The sequence below is a fragment of the Silurus aristotelis genome (assembly GCF_946808225.1).
Source record: "Silurus aristotelis genome assembly, chromosome: 3".
Lineage (NCBI taxonomy): Eukaryota > Metazoa > Chordata > Actinopteri > Siluriformes > Siluridae > Silurus > Silurus aristotelis.
In genome coordinates this window covers 24,378,573-24,395,216 of record NC_139576.1, presented here as the reverse complement: position 1 = coordinate 24,395,216, position 16,644 = coordinate 24,378,573, and the positions used below count along the sequence as shown (strand labels likewise).

At 38.3% G+C, this 16,644-nt stretch overlaps 2 protein-coding genes across 2 annotated transcripts; one reads left to right on the top strand and one right to left on the bottom strand.

Annotated features, from left to right (window-relative positions):
* Nucleotides 1-285: 285 nt before the first annotated feature.
* On the bottom strand, nt 286-5,735 carry cfap210 (cilia and flagella associated protein 210). Its single transcript, XM_083537915.1, has 9 exons — nt 5,470-5,735; nt 4,505-4,713; nt 4,106-4,279; nt 3,727-3,932; nt 3,351-3,507; nt 3,064-3,203; nt 1,439-1,628; nt 1,119-1,283; nt 286-1,031 (listed from the first exon to the last, which is right to left on the bottom strand). The coding sequence occupies exons 1-9, from the start codon at nt 5,528-5,530 to the stop codon at nt 678-680; spliced, it is 1,656 nt and encodes a 551-aa protein (XP_083394041.1). The 5' UTR covers nt 5,531-5,735; the 3' UTR covers nt 286-677.
* Nucleotides 5,736-9,811: 4,076 nt separating this feature from the next.
* phgdh (phosphoglycerate dehydrogenase) lies at nt 9,812-16,574 on the top strand. Its single transcript, XM_083538102.1, has 12 exons — nt 9,812-10,182; nt 10,668-10,819; nt 11,734-11,799; nt 11,972-12,026; nt 12,204-12,302; nt 12,413-12,545; nt 12,834-12,982; nt 13,478-13,630; nt 14,014-14,152; nt 14,429-14,556; nt 14,937-15,156; nt 15,265-16,574. Exons 1-12 carry the CDS (start codon nt 10,045-10,047, stop codon nt 15,417-15,419), a joined length of 1,587 nt encoding a protein of 528 aa, XP_083394228.1. The 5' UTR covers nt 9,812-10,044; the 3' UTR covers nt 15,420-16,574.
* The last annotated feature ends 70 nt before the right edge of the window (nt 16,575-16,644 follow it).

The following is a 16,644-nucleotide window of genomic DNA, read 5'->3' as shown; positions in this document are numbered from 1 at the left end:
ATTCATGCACACATGCCAATCTGGTGCATGTTCAGTCCCTCATTATCTTTATACTGGACTGCTGCAAGTCGCTCCTGGCAGGTCTGCCTCTGAATGACATTTGACCTCTGCAACTGATCCAGAGCGCAGCTGTACGACTCGTTTTCCACCATCCAAGGTTCTCCTACACCACCCTACTTCTATGCCTGAACTTGATGCCTGTCTCTAGCAGTTTTCAAAAGATGCCTAAAGACCTACCACTTTCAAGGTTCTTAAATGAACACGTCTTTATTAAAAACACATTGCTTTTTAACTAGAATGCATTTACTGATGGAGACTTGAAGGAAGTTGCTCTGAGTAAGAACATATGCCAAGTATTAAATGAACGTAGATGAAAACTTCAATAAATACCTGACCTTTGGTATTAAGTTGTGATAGAGTTAAATCTGCTCCTTACCTGTAAAAATACATTATAAAGGTTATGGGCAAAAGCTTGGGAATGTATTCATTATTATAACTGTGATTCAATTTACAGGCAATAGAGGACAGAAACTGCTTCTTTAAATAAATAAGAAATAAATGCATGGCCTGTTATAAAACAAAATACACAAGTAAAAAAAAAAACCTATACATTAAATGAACACTCAAATGCTGAATTAGGCTTCAATTCTTTTAATTATTGACATCAGCGACACTGCTCACCATGTGAATCCTAGACGTTTTTTAGCCTTCTGAATGTCAGAAGTTTCATGCAGCTCCTTAATGAGCTGTGCACTTCTGCAAGCATAACTGGGCAGCTGAACCCCAGATTGATCCAGAACTTGATAACTTGGTCTAACACCATTAAACACAGGACCACGTCCTCCACCAAAGCCCTCCTTTGTGACTTTGAGCAGAGGGGAGATGTTTCTCTGAGCCTCGCTGGCTTTTTGAATCACATGCTTGGCATAGTTCTGAAACTGATTCTCTTCCTCTGCAATAAGCTCTGCATTCCTCACCACAAACTCCTGATCCTGGTGTTTTAGGATCTGCTCTTGTGCATGTTTCTCAGCCTAGATGCATAAAGGAAGTGACCAGATGTCTAGTTATGTTGTGTTAAATTCTTTAAACAAAAAAAAAGAAATATTTAGCTAATTTACCATCTGATGGATAAGAGTGTCTTGTAGCATTTTGGCTTCCTCCTTCATTTTTTGTGACTTGATAAGCTGCTTTTGAAGGAAAATGTTATCGGATGCTTTCTTTGCATTAAGCATCTCCATAGCTTTCTGTTTCTCCTCTTGCCTCTTGTACTCCAGTTCTTTTTGCTAAAATTGGAGACCAAAAAAAAGAAGAAGAAAAAACTAAAATAAGTTTGGAGTTGGAGAAAATATTTTGAATGTAAATGATTAAAAAAAATACATTAAAGGTAAAATATTGTCAGATTTTCATCATTTAACATATTTCCAATAAAGGAGTTTACCACAGCTTCTCTGTGTTCTGCAATACTCTTCATCATGGCAGCCTTCTTCTCATTCTTTTCAAGCTGTTTTTTATCCTGCTTGGCCTCAGCTTCTGCAGCTGCCTTGGAGATCAGCTCTTCATTGGTGGTGTGTTCTTGGATATATGCTTCCAATTTCTCGACAAGCGCTTCCTTGTGTCTCTGAGCCTCTCTGCCATGATAAATAATCATCACACAAATGAACAAAGCTATGTGGACACCTAACCAACACACATATCATATAGGGGCTTCCCCTATAAAAGTGGGGACCACACAACACCTTCACTGAAACTAAAATGGTCTAAAAAGGTTCCAGCATTATCAATGCTGCTGTTTACAATCTGAGCTCTAATAAGACAATACTAAGACTTAGAGTGGAACAATTTGAGATTCCTGCACAGAACCCTGACCTCAAAGTCACTGAACACCACTGGGATACATTGGAATGCTGACAGTATACCACGCTTACTCATCCAGTATCACTGATGGGCTGAACAGACAAATCTTCACAATCACTTCACAAAAGCCTTCCCTAAAGAGTGGAGTCTATTGTAGTGGCAACAGCAGAACCGACTAGATATTAATGCTCTTTTTTTGGAATAAAATGTCCAACACATTTATATAAATGTGATGTACAGGTGTCCACACATGTTTGCTAATATAGCGCACATTCTATAAACCTTAAAGAAATATACCTTGGCATACTAGGGTCAATATTATAGGGTCAATACTAAATATATACAGTGTAACCCGGTTATGTCGATGTCCTAGGCCCTAGGGGGTTGCCAAAAAGCATCGAGATAACCGATGATCGAGATAAATGAAAATCAATATGGAGGCAATATATTAACGTGCTTGAAATTTCTTTATGTACATGATGTGCGTTAAAAAAATGAGAATGTGCATGCACGTGTTTTTTTTTTTTGTTTGTTTTTTTTTCACAACAGCGTTGCCGCGATTTGTTTGATGAAGGCATGCTATAAAAATACATACAGTACATGTTTGTTAACTGTCAGGAATCCACCTGCCACGCCCCCTTCAGCGCCCCCTTCGGCGTGGCAGGTGTTTTTTCGGCCGCTTTCTCTGAAGCTCCCGGCTTTAATCGCGCACATATGGTGCTCGTTTATCATCATCACCAGCTCCTATTTAAACTTCCACACTATCACTGTCCGTTATTGTTGGTATATGTTGGTTCACGGCGGATATATGTTGTTATCGCTCATGTGTATCCCGGTACGTGTCTTCCCACCGGCACTCTCTCAACGGCTGCTCTTTTCTTCCCAAAGCGCATCGCGGATTCCCCCCCCCGATCCTGCCGGTGTTCATTCTATGCTTTTGGATGGTCATCCCACGTTCCGCGCCGCCAAGCGCTGCTTTCGCCTCCCGTTCATCGCATAACATTTAACAACAAAAGGCATATGTGCAGTAACTAACAGCAGAGATTCACCAGTATACAATACAACACCTGTAGCATCTGTAAGCCTTGATTTTTCCGCCACTTCCGCGAGTTCTTCTGCGGCTGCACAGCGCCGATCGAGATAACTGACGTTAAATGGCAATTTTTTCCCCCCTTGTGCTAGAGATATCAGGGTTTTTTATATATATACCTCAACATCTGTGCCTCTTTTTCTTTTCTGAGTTTCATCATTTTGCCTTTTGCCTTCACAAAAAGCTGTAGTCTCTCCTCTTCCAGCTTCTGTTTCTCAGCCTCAGCTGCTTGTGCGATTTTCTTGTTGGCAAGATGCTCCTGATTGAAGAAAACAAAAAAACGACGATTAAATAAATAATGAGTGAGATTGAAAAAAATATGCTGAATGATTGAAAAAAATATGCTGAATGCTTAAAGACTGCCAAAAACTATTTTATTTTTTTTGCTTGCTACTCCACTGTTTACCTTATACGTCTTCATATTCTTTTCCTTCTCTTCTTGCTTCTTCTGCTTGTGTGTGATTTGTTCCTTATTATAGAGCTCTTGCAATTGCCAGAATTCCTCTGCTGCTTTATTATGGTCCATAGCCTGCTTCTCTCTCACTTGTTCATGGTCCTTAATCCTAATAAAGAGAGATAACACACAGGGGTTCTGTACAGTTCAAAAAGAGGAATGTTTACAAATTTCAATTGTTAAACTGAGTCTGTTGTAACACTGCTACTGGAAAATGAATGGTCTCAGGCTATGTGTAAGGTGACTATGTATACGTTAGATACTTTGTTACATGAATATAGCTAATGGCTATCAAATCATGCACATGTTAGTGTATCCAAAAATGTACTGTTGTTTCAAACTCTCAGCAACTTCCAGACACTTCTGCTTCTTCTCCATGGTTTTAAGCCACTCCTGTTGTAAAGCCAGTGCTTCTTTGCGTGCAATAATAGACAGAATCTCTTTTTCTACATCTTTAGAAGAATTATTAATTTTTTTCTTCAGCTCAATCTGAGCCTCCCTCTCCTTCAGAACTTCAGTCATCAGCAGGGCACTCTGAAGGAGAAATTAATGTTAGTAAACAATATCTAGATTCCATAATCTGGACATCATCAACATTATGAAAAAGTCAATATGTGGAGAAAATCGCAAAGAACACAATGTATTATCCAACATAGGTGATGACAAGAAATGCAGCTATTATAGCTATAGATTATTCTAATACTAACATGAAATCTCTTCACTCTATCAGTCTGGTAGTATTGCAGGGTTTTGGCCTTCTCTATTTCTTCCTTTCTTTTCTGCTCTTGAAACTTTGCTTCCTCAATGTCAATCCGCTTTCTCTCCTCCTCTTCAGCTTCCTCTCGAATTTTCTTCGCCTCCAACCGCATTTGCTGCTGTCGCTGTAAATGCATAGATATTTTCATCGAAACACATTTCATCAGTCGGTGGCACTGAAGATGCATGGAGGCACACAGATGTGACAGCTTTTTACTGGATTACATTTTAGATACTCTTTTTGTATATAAGTATACAATTGTCAATTTATGAAACCTGATAAAAATGCCATAGGACCATTGACACACTACATCATCAAAGTCATAACTAAGTAAAATCTGTTGACTTACAGCAATGGTGTTAGGCCAGTTTTTGACCAATTCTTTGGAGCGCAGGTGCTTGGCCTCGCGCTCTTTTGCAGCTGCGATGAGACTCTCTTGCTGTTTGTTCACACGATTCACACTATCTTGGATTCGCCTCCATTCTGACATGGGCAACACAGTCACCTCACGCAGGTCTACGGCTTGAGTTGGTTTAGTGTTCAATTCTGCTGAGTTAACTGTTGGAGAGTTGCAGGTACAAGTGTAAATTATAGAGTGTTATATTGCTACATAAGGATATATTATTTCTTGCTCTATAGTATGGCTGTCATAGTGCAGACATGTCAAACTCAAGGGCTTCAGGCCACTTCCAGCCTGTGGATCCATTATATCCGGCCCTTAATATAATATCATATTTCTATTATAAAAGGCAAAGTTTGTCTCTGCATGTTTGAAAGAACATACAGTATCTCACAAAAGTCAGTACACTCCTAACATTTCAGCAACCATTTTAGTACATCTTTCCAAAGGACAGAACTATAGAAATGAAACTTGGATATATTTTAGAGTAGTCAATGTGCAGCTTGTATAACAGTACAGATTTACTGTTCTCTAAAAATAACTTAACATACAGACATTAATTGAGTTTGACACCACTGTTACAGCATATGGGAGATTAAAGCATATGAGCTGTCTAGGTTAGAGTTTTATACTTAAATGAAATTATTTGATCTCCTCTATTTAAATTGTATTTGCTTAATAGTCTTTATTAGGTTTCACTGTTCATTATGTAGGTTATCCTATCTTGCTAATGAGTAGGTTACTATCCACTATCTTTACATTCATTATGAATATCTAATGTAATCACTGTGAGAAGGTACAAATACAAATATATCGGCCAGGTTATTGTTATAGGTTTTAGTCAACATAACAAGTAACTAAGTTAACAAAGTTGGCTAAATTAAGCCACGCTAGCATGTGGCCTGTTTACTCACCTCTAGTAGTTGACCCTTTTCTCCGTCCGTACTGCACAACAGACGCCGAATCTACTGACATGTTTACACAGCTATTTTTTTTATTATTAAACACGTTGATAATATTTCATGTGTTTTACATGAGAACAAAAAAGCAAAGTTGTTTTCAATTGTGCTTCCGCTGCGCCTTGGCTTCAACGCTGCGCCACAATTACAACTCAACTTCGGAGTTGCTTAGCAGCAAGGTTAACAAACCACTGTGTCTCCCATGGCAACCACAAGAGCTCAGGGGCAAGCACGTGACCTGAAAGGGCGCGCCGACACGCAGTGCAAAAACAAGCACGAGCGGGACAGACCGAGTGTTATGAGGACATACAATATTAAACCTAATATCCAAATCTAATATCAGATCAGTGCAAACATTGATCTATATATATATATATATATATATTCAACATATTCTGCACTGATATATATATATAGATCAATGTTTGCACTGATCTGATATTAGATTTGCATTCATTCATCTTCTCCCGCTTATCCGTAATTCGGGTCGCGGTGGCAGCAGTCTAAGCAGATTCCCCAGACACTTCTCCGTGTCCAGGGATCGGGCTGTCAAGGGCCCAAGAGTGGCAGCTTGGCGATACCGGGGCTTGAACCCCCGACCTTCTGATCGGTAACCCAGCGCCTTAACCGCTGGAGCCACCACTCCCCCACATATTAGGTTAAATATTGTATGTCCTCATAACACTCGGTCTGTCCCGCTCGTGCTTGTTTTTGCACTGCGTGTCGGCGCGCCCTTTCAGGTCACGTGCTTGCCCCTAAACTCTTGTGGTTGCCATGGGAGACTAAGTCTGGCATTTATGTTGTTATTTCTTTTTTTATATAAAAACAGAAATAACAACATAAATGCCAGACTTGTTCAAAGACTTGTGCCAGAAAATATTTCATAATTCGACACATTTTACATAAAAAAAAAACCCTGATTGAATAAGTCTACACACCCTTTGAATATAGGGCCCTAACTGTCCTCAGAGTTAACCTGTCATATTCAGAATTAGGCCTGGGGGTAAATGGCATACTCCTCCCATCAATTAGAGTAATTTTAATTAAAACCAGTTAAAAGTTAGCTGTTGATGAATATTTTCCTAAATGTTTGACTTTGCATTTTACTGAGGCTGCGTTTACACTTGGCATTAACATGCGATCTGTATTCAGATGTAGTCCTCAAACACATTGACAAGACAAATGTAAATGCATTCTGATCAGAATGTTGCACGTTTACACTTGGCAACATCAGATCCAATTTTCTTGAGCAATATTAATGGCCGCAGAAGATGGCCCAGGTGCAGGGTCAACCTGAAGTGGTGTTTGTTGTTTTAAAAATTATTTTCATTCGAGGGACATTTTACAAATCCCTCAAACATATGGTTTCGAGAATGCTGCCAGCTCAGCTAGGGTGGAAAAAAACGCACTTTCTTTACAGAGAATGATTGGAATTCTGCAACTTTTAAGTGCACAGGCAAACTTAGCACTATATTTGTGATGTACTCGATTATATTGCGTCAACCTCTGAATGCAGACACGGTGGCTGGATTGTGTTTACATTATACTAAGGTCCAATCACAGTGTGTCCTCGACTACACCTGGACTAGGGCATGTTAATTCGATAACATTCTGATCAGAAGCGCAGCCTTAAATGTTGAAAGATACCAATCAGGAGAGGGATGTGAAACTGAATGTACAATGGAACACTGTCAAGACCATCATCAATGACTGGAGAAAATGTGGCACCTCAGAAACATTGCAAAGATCAGGACGACCCTCCAAAGTTATTGAGAGGACAAGGAGAAAACTTACCAGGGAGGCTACTAAGTGGCCAAAAGCAACAATGAAGGAAATTTCTGGCAGGTACTGGTCACTCCTTGCATGTGATTACTTCTGTAATCTGCAAAAGTCTGGGTAGGGTGGCAAAACAGAAGCTGTTTCTTACAAAGAGGAATATACATGCCTATCTGAATTATGCCAAAAGATTGTGGGAAATAAAGAGAAGGCAAAGGTTGAACTTTTTGGCCATAATTCTAAATAGTTTGTGCGGCAGAAATATATACATAACAATGAATGCCTTTGTTTTGATTATGTGAGGCTCCCAGAATAATGTTTGCCCAAATTACCTGGAGATGAATGAATGAACTTAAAAAAGTGGTGCAGTCGATTGTATTGAGACTTCAAAGTTCGAGGTCCGCGGTTCACTACTGAGCACTGTTTATTGTCTGTGCAGCAGTTTGCATGTTCTCGTCCATTTCCTCTAACCTACAGTAAATTATGCCATGGAATATTATAATTGCTTATATATGTGTGTAGATGTCTGGTATATTGTCCAAATTATATTCCTTCCTCATGCCTAGTGTTTTCCAGATCCACTGTGACCCTGACTAGGAAAAAGCAGTTACTAAAGATAAACTATCTTTATATTGTCTACAGTCATTAATAGAGTAACTAAAAGAGGAGTGTTCAAAAAGAAAAATTTATATGAGAAAAACATAAGAAGGCAAATGAGTACATTTATTACCCTTGAATGAGAAATAAATAAATAAAAAAAACAAATAAACATCCTCCTCCCCCCCCCCAAACTTGAATGAATCATTATTGTAATTTTATTCGTGAATTTAGAGGAACATTGTTTACATCAATGCTCTTTCTGCATTTCACAAGCCTACTTTTCACATAATGAAGTTATTTATTAGCATTTGATTGAGGGCTTTGTACAAAAGGATGAATATTGCAGATCTAGTTTTTTTTTTTTAATAACACATAGCACATCTTAAACAAAACAAAAGCTTTCGAAAACAGCAACAGGTAAATGTCCGAGTTTTGTTATGTCAATTGTTATCGCCTCCGGACTCTAAGGGATCTAAATTATTATTAAGAACTGAAATTCCAAAAACTGTTTTATACAAAGGGTTTGAAAATGGTTTCAAGACATTTCAATGTCTCACCCTCACACACACACACACACACACACCACTGTTTCCATTTACCTTTCTGTATGCCTTTCTAAATCTTACTGTACTTTGTTAAGTCTTATCAGCACTGAGTGAGTTGTGTGTTATTTCATCCCCACTGTCTAATGTAAGCATATGATATGGTTGAGAAAGCAATAATGAACTTGCTGACCTGATAATTTGACTAACCATATTAATTATTAATATCTTAACATTTGTTAAAATCACTTTTTTCATGATGTTACAGGAATAAATGCCTGTTGAACTCAATTGTACACATATGCATACATTAACTGAGCGCTTTATTAAAAACATTATAATTATACTAAGTTAAGCCTTCATTCGCTTTTCCAAAACCACCATAATTCTTTATGGATTCCACAAGATTATTGAAATATTTTTTTCAGATTCTGGTCCATGTTGGCTTGATTCCTTTAAGCAGTGCTCGCAGATTTTTTTGTTGCACTTTCATTCTGCTGTTCTAAAACGTGTTCTATTGGATTCTATTCGATTTGGAAAGAGGAAAGGCCTTTAAAGACCACTGAACATAATGGCATTCTGTCCTCTTTCTGATACCTATTTGAGACAAGTTAAGACCAGTTTGTTTTGTGACAAGTTTGTTTTGTGACATGGTGCATTATCCTGCTGGAAGTAGCTATTAGAAGATGAGAAAACTGTGGCCATGAAGGGATGTACAAAATCAACAACAAAACTCAAACAAGCTGTGTATACAAACAACGACTGTTTGGTACTTTCAATTTCTGACTCTACCATCCGTGTGCCTCAGCAAAAACTTAAATCCATCCGACCAGGATATGTTTGATCCAATATTGGTGAGGCAGTGCACCATAGAACAGCTTTCTGCTCAGTCAGAAATGGAAGCTAACGTTGTTTGGCCTGTAGCCAAACTGCCCCAAGTTTTGATGTATTGCAAATTCGGACTTGCTTTTCTGCCCACAACAACTGTACAGAATGTCTATCTGAATTACTGTCAACTCGAAAGAGTATACCAAATCTCAGCTGACTTCACATATCGAAAAGGCATTTCTGTTCACTACACTTAATGGATGTTTTATGATTATTGCCCCATTCGACAATCCCTGGAGATCAGCAGATTTAGAAATACTTAAACTGGTCCATTTGGCACAATCATGACAGCTATGATTAACACTACACCTCAAAACCCTACCCGAAGCTGTTGTATAACAGCTGTATGATTTTACACACATGCTCCAATCGGTTTTCTAGATAATTGCATGAATAAGTGAACAAATGCCCAGTAATTGTATATTTTCATGATGCAAATTAATCCTCATGTGCTCCTTTTATATTAGATTTCACCTAGGCTGTTTTATCATCACATGGTACAACATGTACACAGATTACCAGCCAGGGAACTTTCATGGCATGATTTTCATTTTTTCTAATTAGTATTTCTGGTTTGGCTGGTGGTGTCCTGAGTTAGAGGGCGTGGCTTTGCTTTCAGATAAGCTCCTCCTTTTGCTCTCCGGTGATCCTGACGCAAACTCGGTTCAGCAAACGCACACGTGCCCACTCAGCTGCACAACTCCCGCAAGCTGCATCCTGCAGGATGAGGAACATGGCAATCAAGCGCGTTTTAATAAGCGAAAGTGTGGATCTATGCTGCAAAAAGATTCTCCAAGACAATGGAATTGAAGTCACCGAAAAGTCCAATATGAACAAAGATGAGCTGAAAGCCCAGATTAAGGTAACTGAACAATATTTATAAATGCTGTTTTTTATTTTTTGTGTATAAGAAAATTAAGTATTAGATTAGATCTCTTTTTCATTAATTTTTTCCCCCTCCACAATCCTGTTTTTCCGTGTCTGAAACCCTGAGCCCCGCCATTGCCTCCTCCTCCTGCACTTCTCCACAGAGTCTGATGTAACATCAGAAACCCTTACAGAACGACCTGCATACTGATTAGCTCTGATCTCTGATGAATGGAGATTTTGTTATCAAAACCCTATTTCCATCCGCAGGGATTTTCTTTAATAATGCATGTATTTTTATATTTTATTACCTTTTTAAACGTACATTTTATACTGAATCACAAACTGAACGTGTGTATGTACAGGTCGTTCAGACTTGTGTATAAACAGCTCAGAGGACTGCATCATCCTACGCCACTGACCCTTGGCCGTGCTCCATATGTCATGTTGAACTTTCTGCTTCCTTTTTATCATCTGTAGGATTTTGATGCTCTGGTTGTCCGCTCAGCGACCAAAGTCACCGCTGACGTCATCGAATACGCCGGCAGCCTGAAGCTGATTGGACGAGCTGGAACGGGCGTGGACAACGTGGACGTGGAGGCGGCCACCAAGAAAGGCATAATTGTCATGAAGTAATAAAAGCATTAGCTGGGAATTGAGTGGGATTTTTTTTGTTGTTGTTACTGCTCATGCATTCACTTGTACTGTTCTGAAACATGCCTCCAAAATAACATGTCCTGTTTTCAGCTATTTCACATGTTTGCATATTGTTCAGAAGATACAATGATCACATTTCGACAAATTAACCAGTTGAAATGTTTGCATGGGCGCGCACATACACACACACACACACACACACACACACCTGATTCTTAAAACGTGTTACCTGGATCAACCACTGTTATGTTGTGTTACAATTGTTCCCAGTCTATTGTTTGTCCTGAGTAGTTAAACTACTCATTTATCTTAAGAACAATTCTCCAGGAACTGCACGTTATTTTGATTTCCCAGCATCTTGCACATATCTGACCCCTTTCCAACACTGGTTTTATTTCTGACCTGTCATTATTTTATCATTGACATTCATGACATTTAAAAAGTTATTTGACTATGAATGATTACATTTAAAATGGTGAAAGATCCATGATGCAACACAGCCGCAACTCCTTCTATAGTGGTTAAATCGTTAAACAAATCTTCCCAACGTGTTCCCAGTTAAAAACCATATTTTAAAATCTACTGTTTATGTAAGGAATGTTTGGTGTAAAAATTGAGTGTGTATTAGAATGAATACATTTCAGATAATCTGTTTATTCTATTAAATTACAACCAGCTCAAGTGTCATAGCTGCTCTTATAGAAAAAAAAAAAATTACTTATCAGATTCAAGATTAATACAGTGCTGTATTATAAAATGTATTATATCTAATGTGCATGTTTTTAAACCAGAGCGATTATTGTACAGTTGTCAATGCGTTTCAGTGTGAGCTTTTGCATCATTGTGGGGCATCTTGAAAATGGTCGAAAATTTGTCATTCGTTTTACAGCACTCCAAGTGGCAACACAATTAGTGCTGCTGAACTGACCTGTGCCCTTGTAATGAGTTTATCAAGGTAAGAACAACATGTTGCAACATGCAATAAAATTAACAGGATGCGTTTTTAGGGCAATTTAATATAGATTGTAAAATTCATAAATATTTTGGTGTATGCTGTGTTTTCTGTGTACACCTGGTAATCTTTTTTTTTTTTTATTTTATTATTTTTCTTTTTTTTTCTTTTGTAGAAATATTCCACAAGCTGTTATGTCCATGAAGGCAGGAAACTGGGATCGTAAAAAGGTGCTGGCTTGAGTACTTTGCTGTGAATTGTTTAAGCTCTGTTTGAGCCAGCATGGCCTGTGGTGTAATTACAGACACTTTTGTGTTCTCTGTTCATTGAGTCGTCCATAATTAGAGCTGACCATTGGGTACATTATGCCTCAGAAAAAGTAATTAAATGGCTTGTTGATTTTGCAGTTCATGGGTGCAGAGTTGTATGGCAAAACTCTTGGAATAATTGGTCTTGGGAGAATTGGGAAAGAGGTGGCCACTCGAATGCAGTCCTTTGCGATGAGGGTATGATGATGTGCTATTTTTGTGTCCTGTTCCTTTAGGAGCTTTATTTATAAATGTTAGTTCTTGTCTAATGGCAGTGTACTGATCTGTCACTTTTTTTTTCTTTTCAGACCATTGGTTATGACCCCATTACTCCTCCAGAGGTGTCTAAGAGCTGGGGGGTGGAGCAGATGTCTCTGGAGGAGCTCTGGCCCCAGTGTGATTACATCACTGTGCATACTCCCCTCATGCCCTCCACTACAGGTGAATGTGCCAAAAAAGGGGCAAGGCTTTGATATGGTTAGAAAGATCCATGTTATTAATAATATTACAGATGCAAATAAATAGTTTTAAATGCCAAACTTTATTCCACTTAACTAGGTTTTGTTGCTTTTTCCTAATATTTTATTAATTATTCAAGTGTGACTTAAGAGGGCTCTAGCATTATACAAGTAAAGACCACATATACACTTAACATGCTGTATTAATTGTTTAAAAAAAAAAAAAAAAGATTTCAGCTTCTCTCTCTTTCTTTCCTTTAAATATATACAGGATTACTGAATGATCTCTCATTTGCTAAATGTAAGAGAGGTGTAAAGGTGGTAAACTGTGCCCGGGGAGGCATCATTGATGAGGCGGCTTTGCTGAGAGCTCTGGAGTCTGGTCAGTGTGGAGGAGCAGGTCTGGATGTGTTTGTAGAGGTGAGATTGTCTGATGAATTATCTAAAGATTTAAATGAAAGCTGTAAAATCAACAGTCATCTAGTGTACATGTACCGTACTCATCTGCTATAGGGCTGTGTATTATGTAGTAAGCATTGTCTTCTATTTTTGCAGCCTGTAATTTAGCAGTTTTTCCAGACCTAGTTCAGAGTCAAAACCTAATGTCCCTTAAATAAAAATCTGCTATTAAGACTGAGGTGAACAAATGCTTTCAGTAAACGTCTATTATTATTATTATTATTATTATTATTATTATAATACTGTTTTATTTTTTTTTACTTTTTATTACGTCTATATTGCCATTTGAACACTACACTGTATTAAGAGCTCTAACTTTTCTTTGTACAATTATGAATTATAGATTATATGGAAATGAAAGCTAACAGAGCGGCCAGGACAAGTGTGGTAATATGTCATTCTTTGTGCCAATGTGACGATAATGATGGTGGTGGTTGTGTGCGATATTGGTTTAAGGAACCTCCTAAGGACCAGGCCTTGGTCAATCACCCCAATGTGATCAGTTGCCCGCATTTGGGTGCCAGCACCAAGGAGGCCCAGGCTCGCTGTGGCCAAGACATAGCACTACAGATTGTGGACATGGTCAAAGGCAAAGCTTTAGTAGGAGCGGTAAGGTTTTTTTTTCCCTGGAAAAAAAGTTAATGTTTAAATGTGCATCATCTCTATTTTTGTAGGATATTTTAAAATAAAAAAATGAAACACTATCATAAGTCAGAATGTACTACATTAGTAAATCTCTCTAAAATTTACGGTGCCTGTCTAACATGCATAAGAACAACAGCCAGAATTGAAGGTTTATGAAGCTTGATGTTCCCCACAATGAGATTCTCCACTGATCTGAAATACTAGCAAAATAGACTTTCCTCTAAATGAGAAGTACTTTTGAAAATACTGCTTTGTATACCACTACACTTAAAAATGTCAATGTTACAATGTTAAAAAGTGTCAGTGCTAAAAGTTTAACTCGTTTTATGGTCTCGTTGCATGCGCAGGTGAACGCACAAGTCCTGGCTAGCACTTTTACCCCCGAGTCACAACAATGGATCAGACTGGGTGAGGCTTTGGGCAAATTACTGAAGGCCTGCAACACCACTAAACAGCCTTACAACCAAGTCCACATCACCACTCAAGGTGGGCCTAGTGCACCAGAGTCCACCTAATTATGAAACACAAAGATACAGATTACAGCTGTGTGAAGAAACTTAAAATGTTTTTTGTTTACAGCTGGTTATCCCCCTCTAGTGTTGTAATTATGTACTACATGCTTTGGCATTATAAGTAAACTGGACATCTATTTCTGTAGCATAGTATACTGTGATAAATAACAGCATGGAAAGATACTGATAAGTGTTTTTTTTTTTTTTGTTGTTTTTGTTTTTTTTGTTTTTTTCTTTTTTTATCATTCAGGAGAATGTTTGAAGAAATCGGCTGAGTTCCTGAGTTCAGCAGTCTTTGTTGGACTGATGCGTGAAAGCTCTGAGAATGGCCCAAACCTGGTGAATGCTCTCACACTGGCAGAAGAGACAGGAATTACGGTAAGGATTTTTTGCCAATATGTTCCTACTGACTGTTAAATAAAATATCAGGCATGATGGCCATAGTGCCAGTTGCTTCTTTAATGTTATCCTTCTATACTCAATTTAATACTCACATTGCTAACAAACAATGGAAGTGCAGAACCACTGATTAGGTCATCAATTTCTATTTACAACTTTTAGCACATTTTAGAAAATTTCCCATGTTAATAGAGAAGAACGAAGCATCTAGTTCAGAATAAAACATGGTTCACAACACACCAAACATGTCTTTTATGAACTGCATTTGTTGTAGGTTAATATGTCAGTTTCTATCGGGACTTATTAGTCAATGTTAGATGTTCTACAACCAGCTACATTCTTCTGAAATCTTTCAACAGATTAAAAAAGGTCACAGTGATGGGAATCAAGCTAAAGCCACCTGCGTGTTGGAGGCATCTGTGAATGGCAGTGTTTATAAAGCTTCAGGCACCGTGCAGACTGCAGTGCCAGTCCTTCTTGAGTTGAACGGCAGTGTGTTCAGGCAGCCAGTGCCTCTGTCTGGAAACCTGTTGTTTTTCAGGGCTGCTGCTTCACCTCAGCTCCTGCCCTCTGTTACTGGTAAATGAATGAAATAATGTACTAGCTGAATTAGCCAAGACAATCGAGATTGTTTATTTGCTAATTTTTATATTCAATTAGTAATACAAATCTTGTTTGGCCAATCAGGTGTGCTGGCAGCTGCAGATGTTGCGATCGATCACTTCAGTGCCTCCAGTGCCTCTGGTGGTGATCAGTGGTACTGCGTGGGGGTTCCCTCTCTGCTGAAAGACCTCAGCACTCTTTCGCCCCTGGTAAAAGAGGCAGCACAACTTTCTGCATAAGTTCCTGCTAACTGGATGTTGGTGGGAATTTTCTGTAGCATTCCAGTGTCTTGCATATCTAAGTATTTGATGAATTTCTCCAGTCCTGGGGATTCCCAACATAATTGATTCGTAATTATTATTGAAAGAATACACCTGCATTTTTAATCTTAGCATTTTTTTTTTGTAATTACTATTGAAAATAACAGATCTCTCTAGCATTTGCTGACATTACAATTCTGGTTTTAGGCTTCCAACCTTTAGATGTATTGATTATTGGCTGTGGTAATATGCTGCTGATGCTATATAAGGACAATAGGTTAAATGTCTTTTGGAATAATATTTAACGTTTTCAAAAAAATGTGGCAGGTTTCTCAGTAATTATAGAGGGCAGTGATTCCCTAGGACTGGATGTGAGTTTTCTAGATCTAACACAAGCATAGCTTACCCATAGTGCGCAGGTTCCTAACCCTGGCCATGGAGTATCCCCTGCCCTACACATCTTAGGGCTTTTTCTAATATAACACACCAAACAAACTTGAACTTGAGAAGGGATGGTAATTAAAAGATTGGTTGAATTAGTTGTGTTGTGTGATGATGATGGAATGAACTCTAGGACCAAGACTTGGAACCTGTTAGTGCAATATGGAATTACTTTTGATAAGCTTAAACTTAGGCATTGTGAGTTTAGTATATATAATACTAATGTTGTGGTTTGTAATCTAGATAAAACATTTCTGAATCACATTTAGTAGAAGTAATAATAAGACTAACTGATATTTTTCTAGTTAAGCAGTTTGAAAGAATGGCTGGATGAATGCAAGAGTCTTGCACATTTTGCATATGCCTTTAAGAGTAGCCAATGTACCTGAAGGTGAATTGGCTACTTTCAAATTGCCACTGTGTGTGAAGAAGCGTGTGCCAGCGTACTTTTTGTGGGATAAGCTCCAGATCCAGGATAAGTAAAAATGAATGATGAAACTTAACAATGTTGTGATTGCTTGATGTAATGAAGTAGAAAATCACCACACTGCTCGACTCCAACTGTCACCTGACCTTAAGCTGTATTAGGTTTAACTCGAATGTAAAAAGATTAAACAGTACATAATTGAACATCAAGCTCATTTGTACTCCAGGTCTGTGAATTGTGAATGATTAAAAGCGATATCACAAATAGTTGTTTGTTTCTTTGTGGTGGTTATTTAAAACATTTTCTGCAGTGTGTGCTCTGTCTCCATGGAAACTG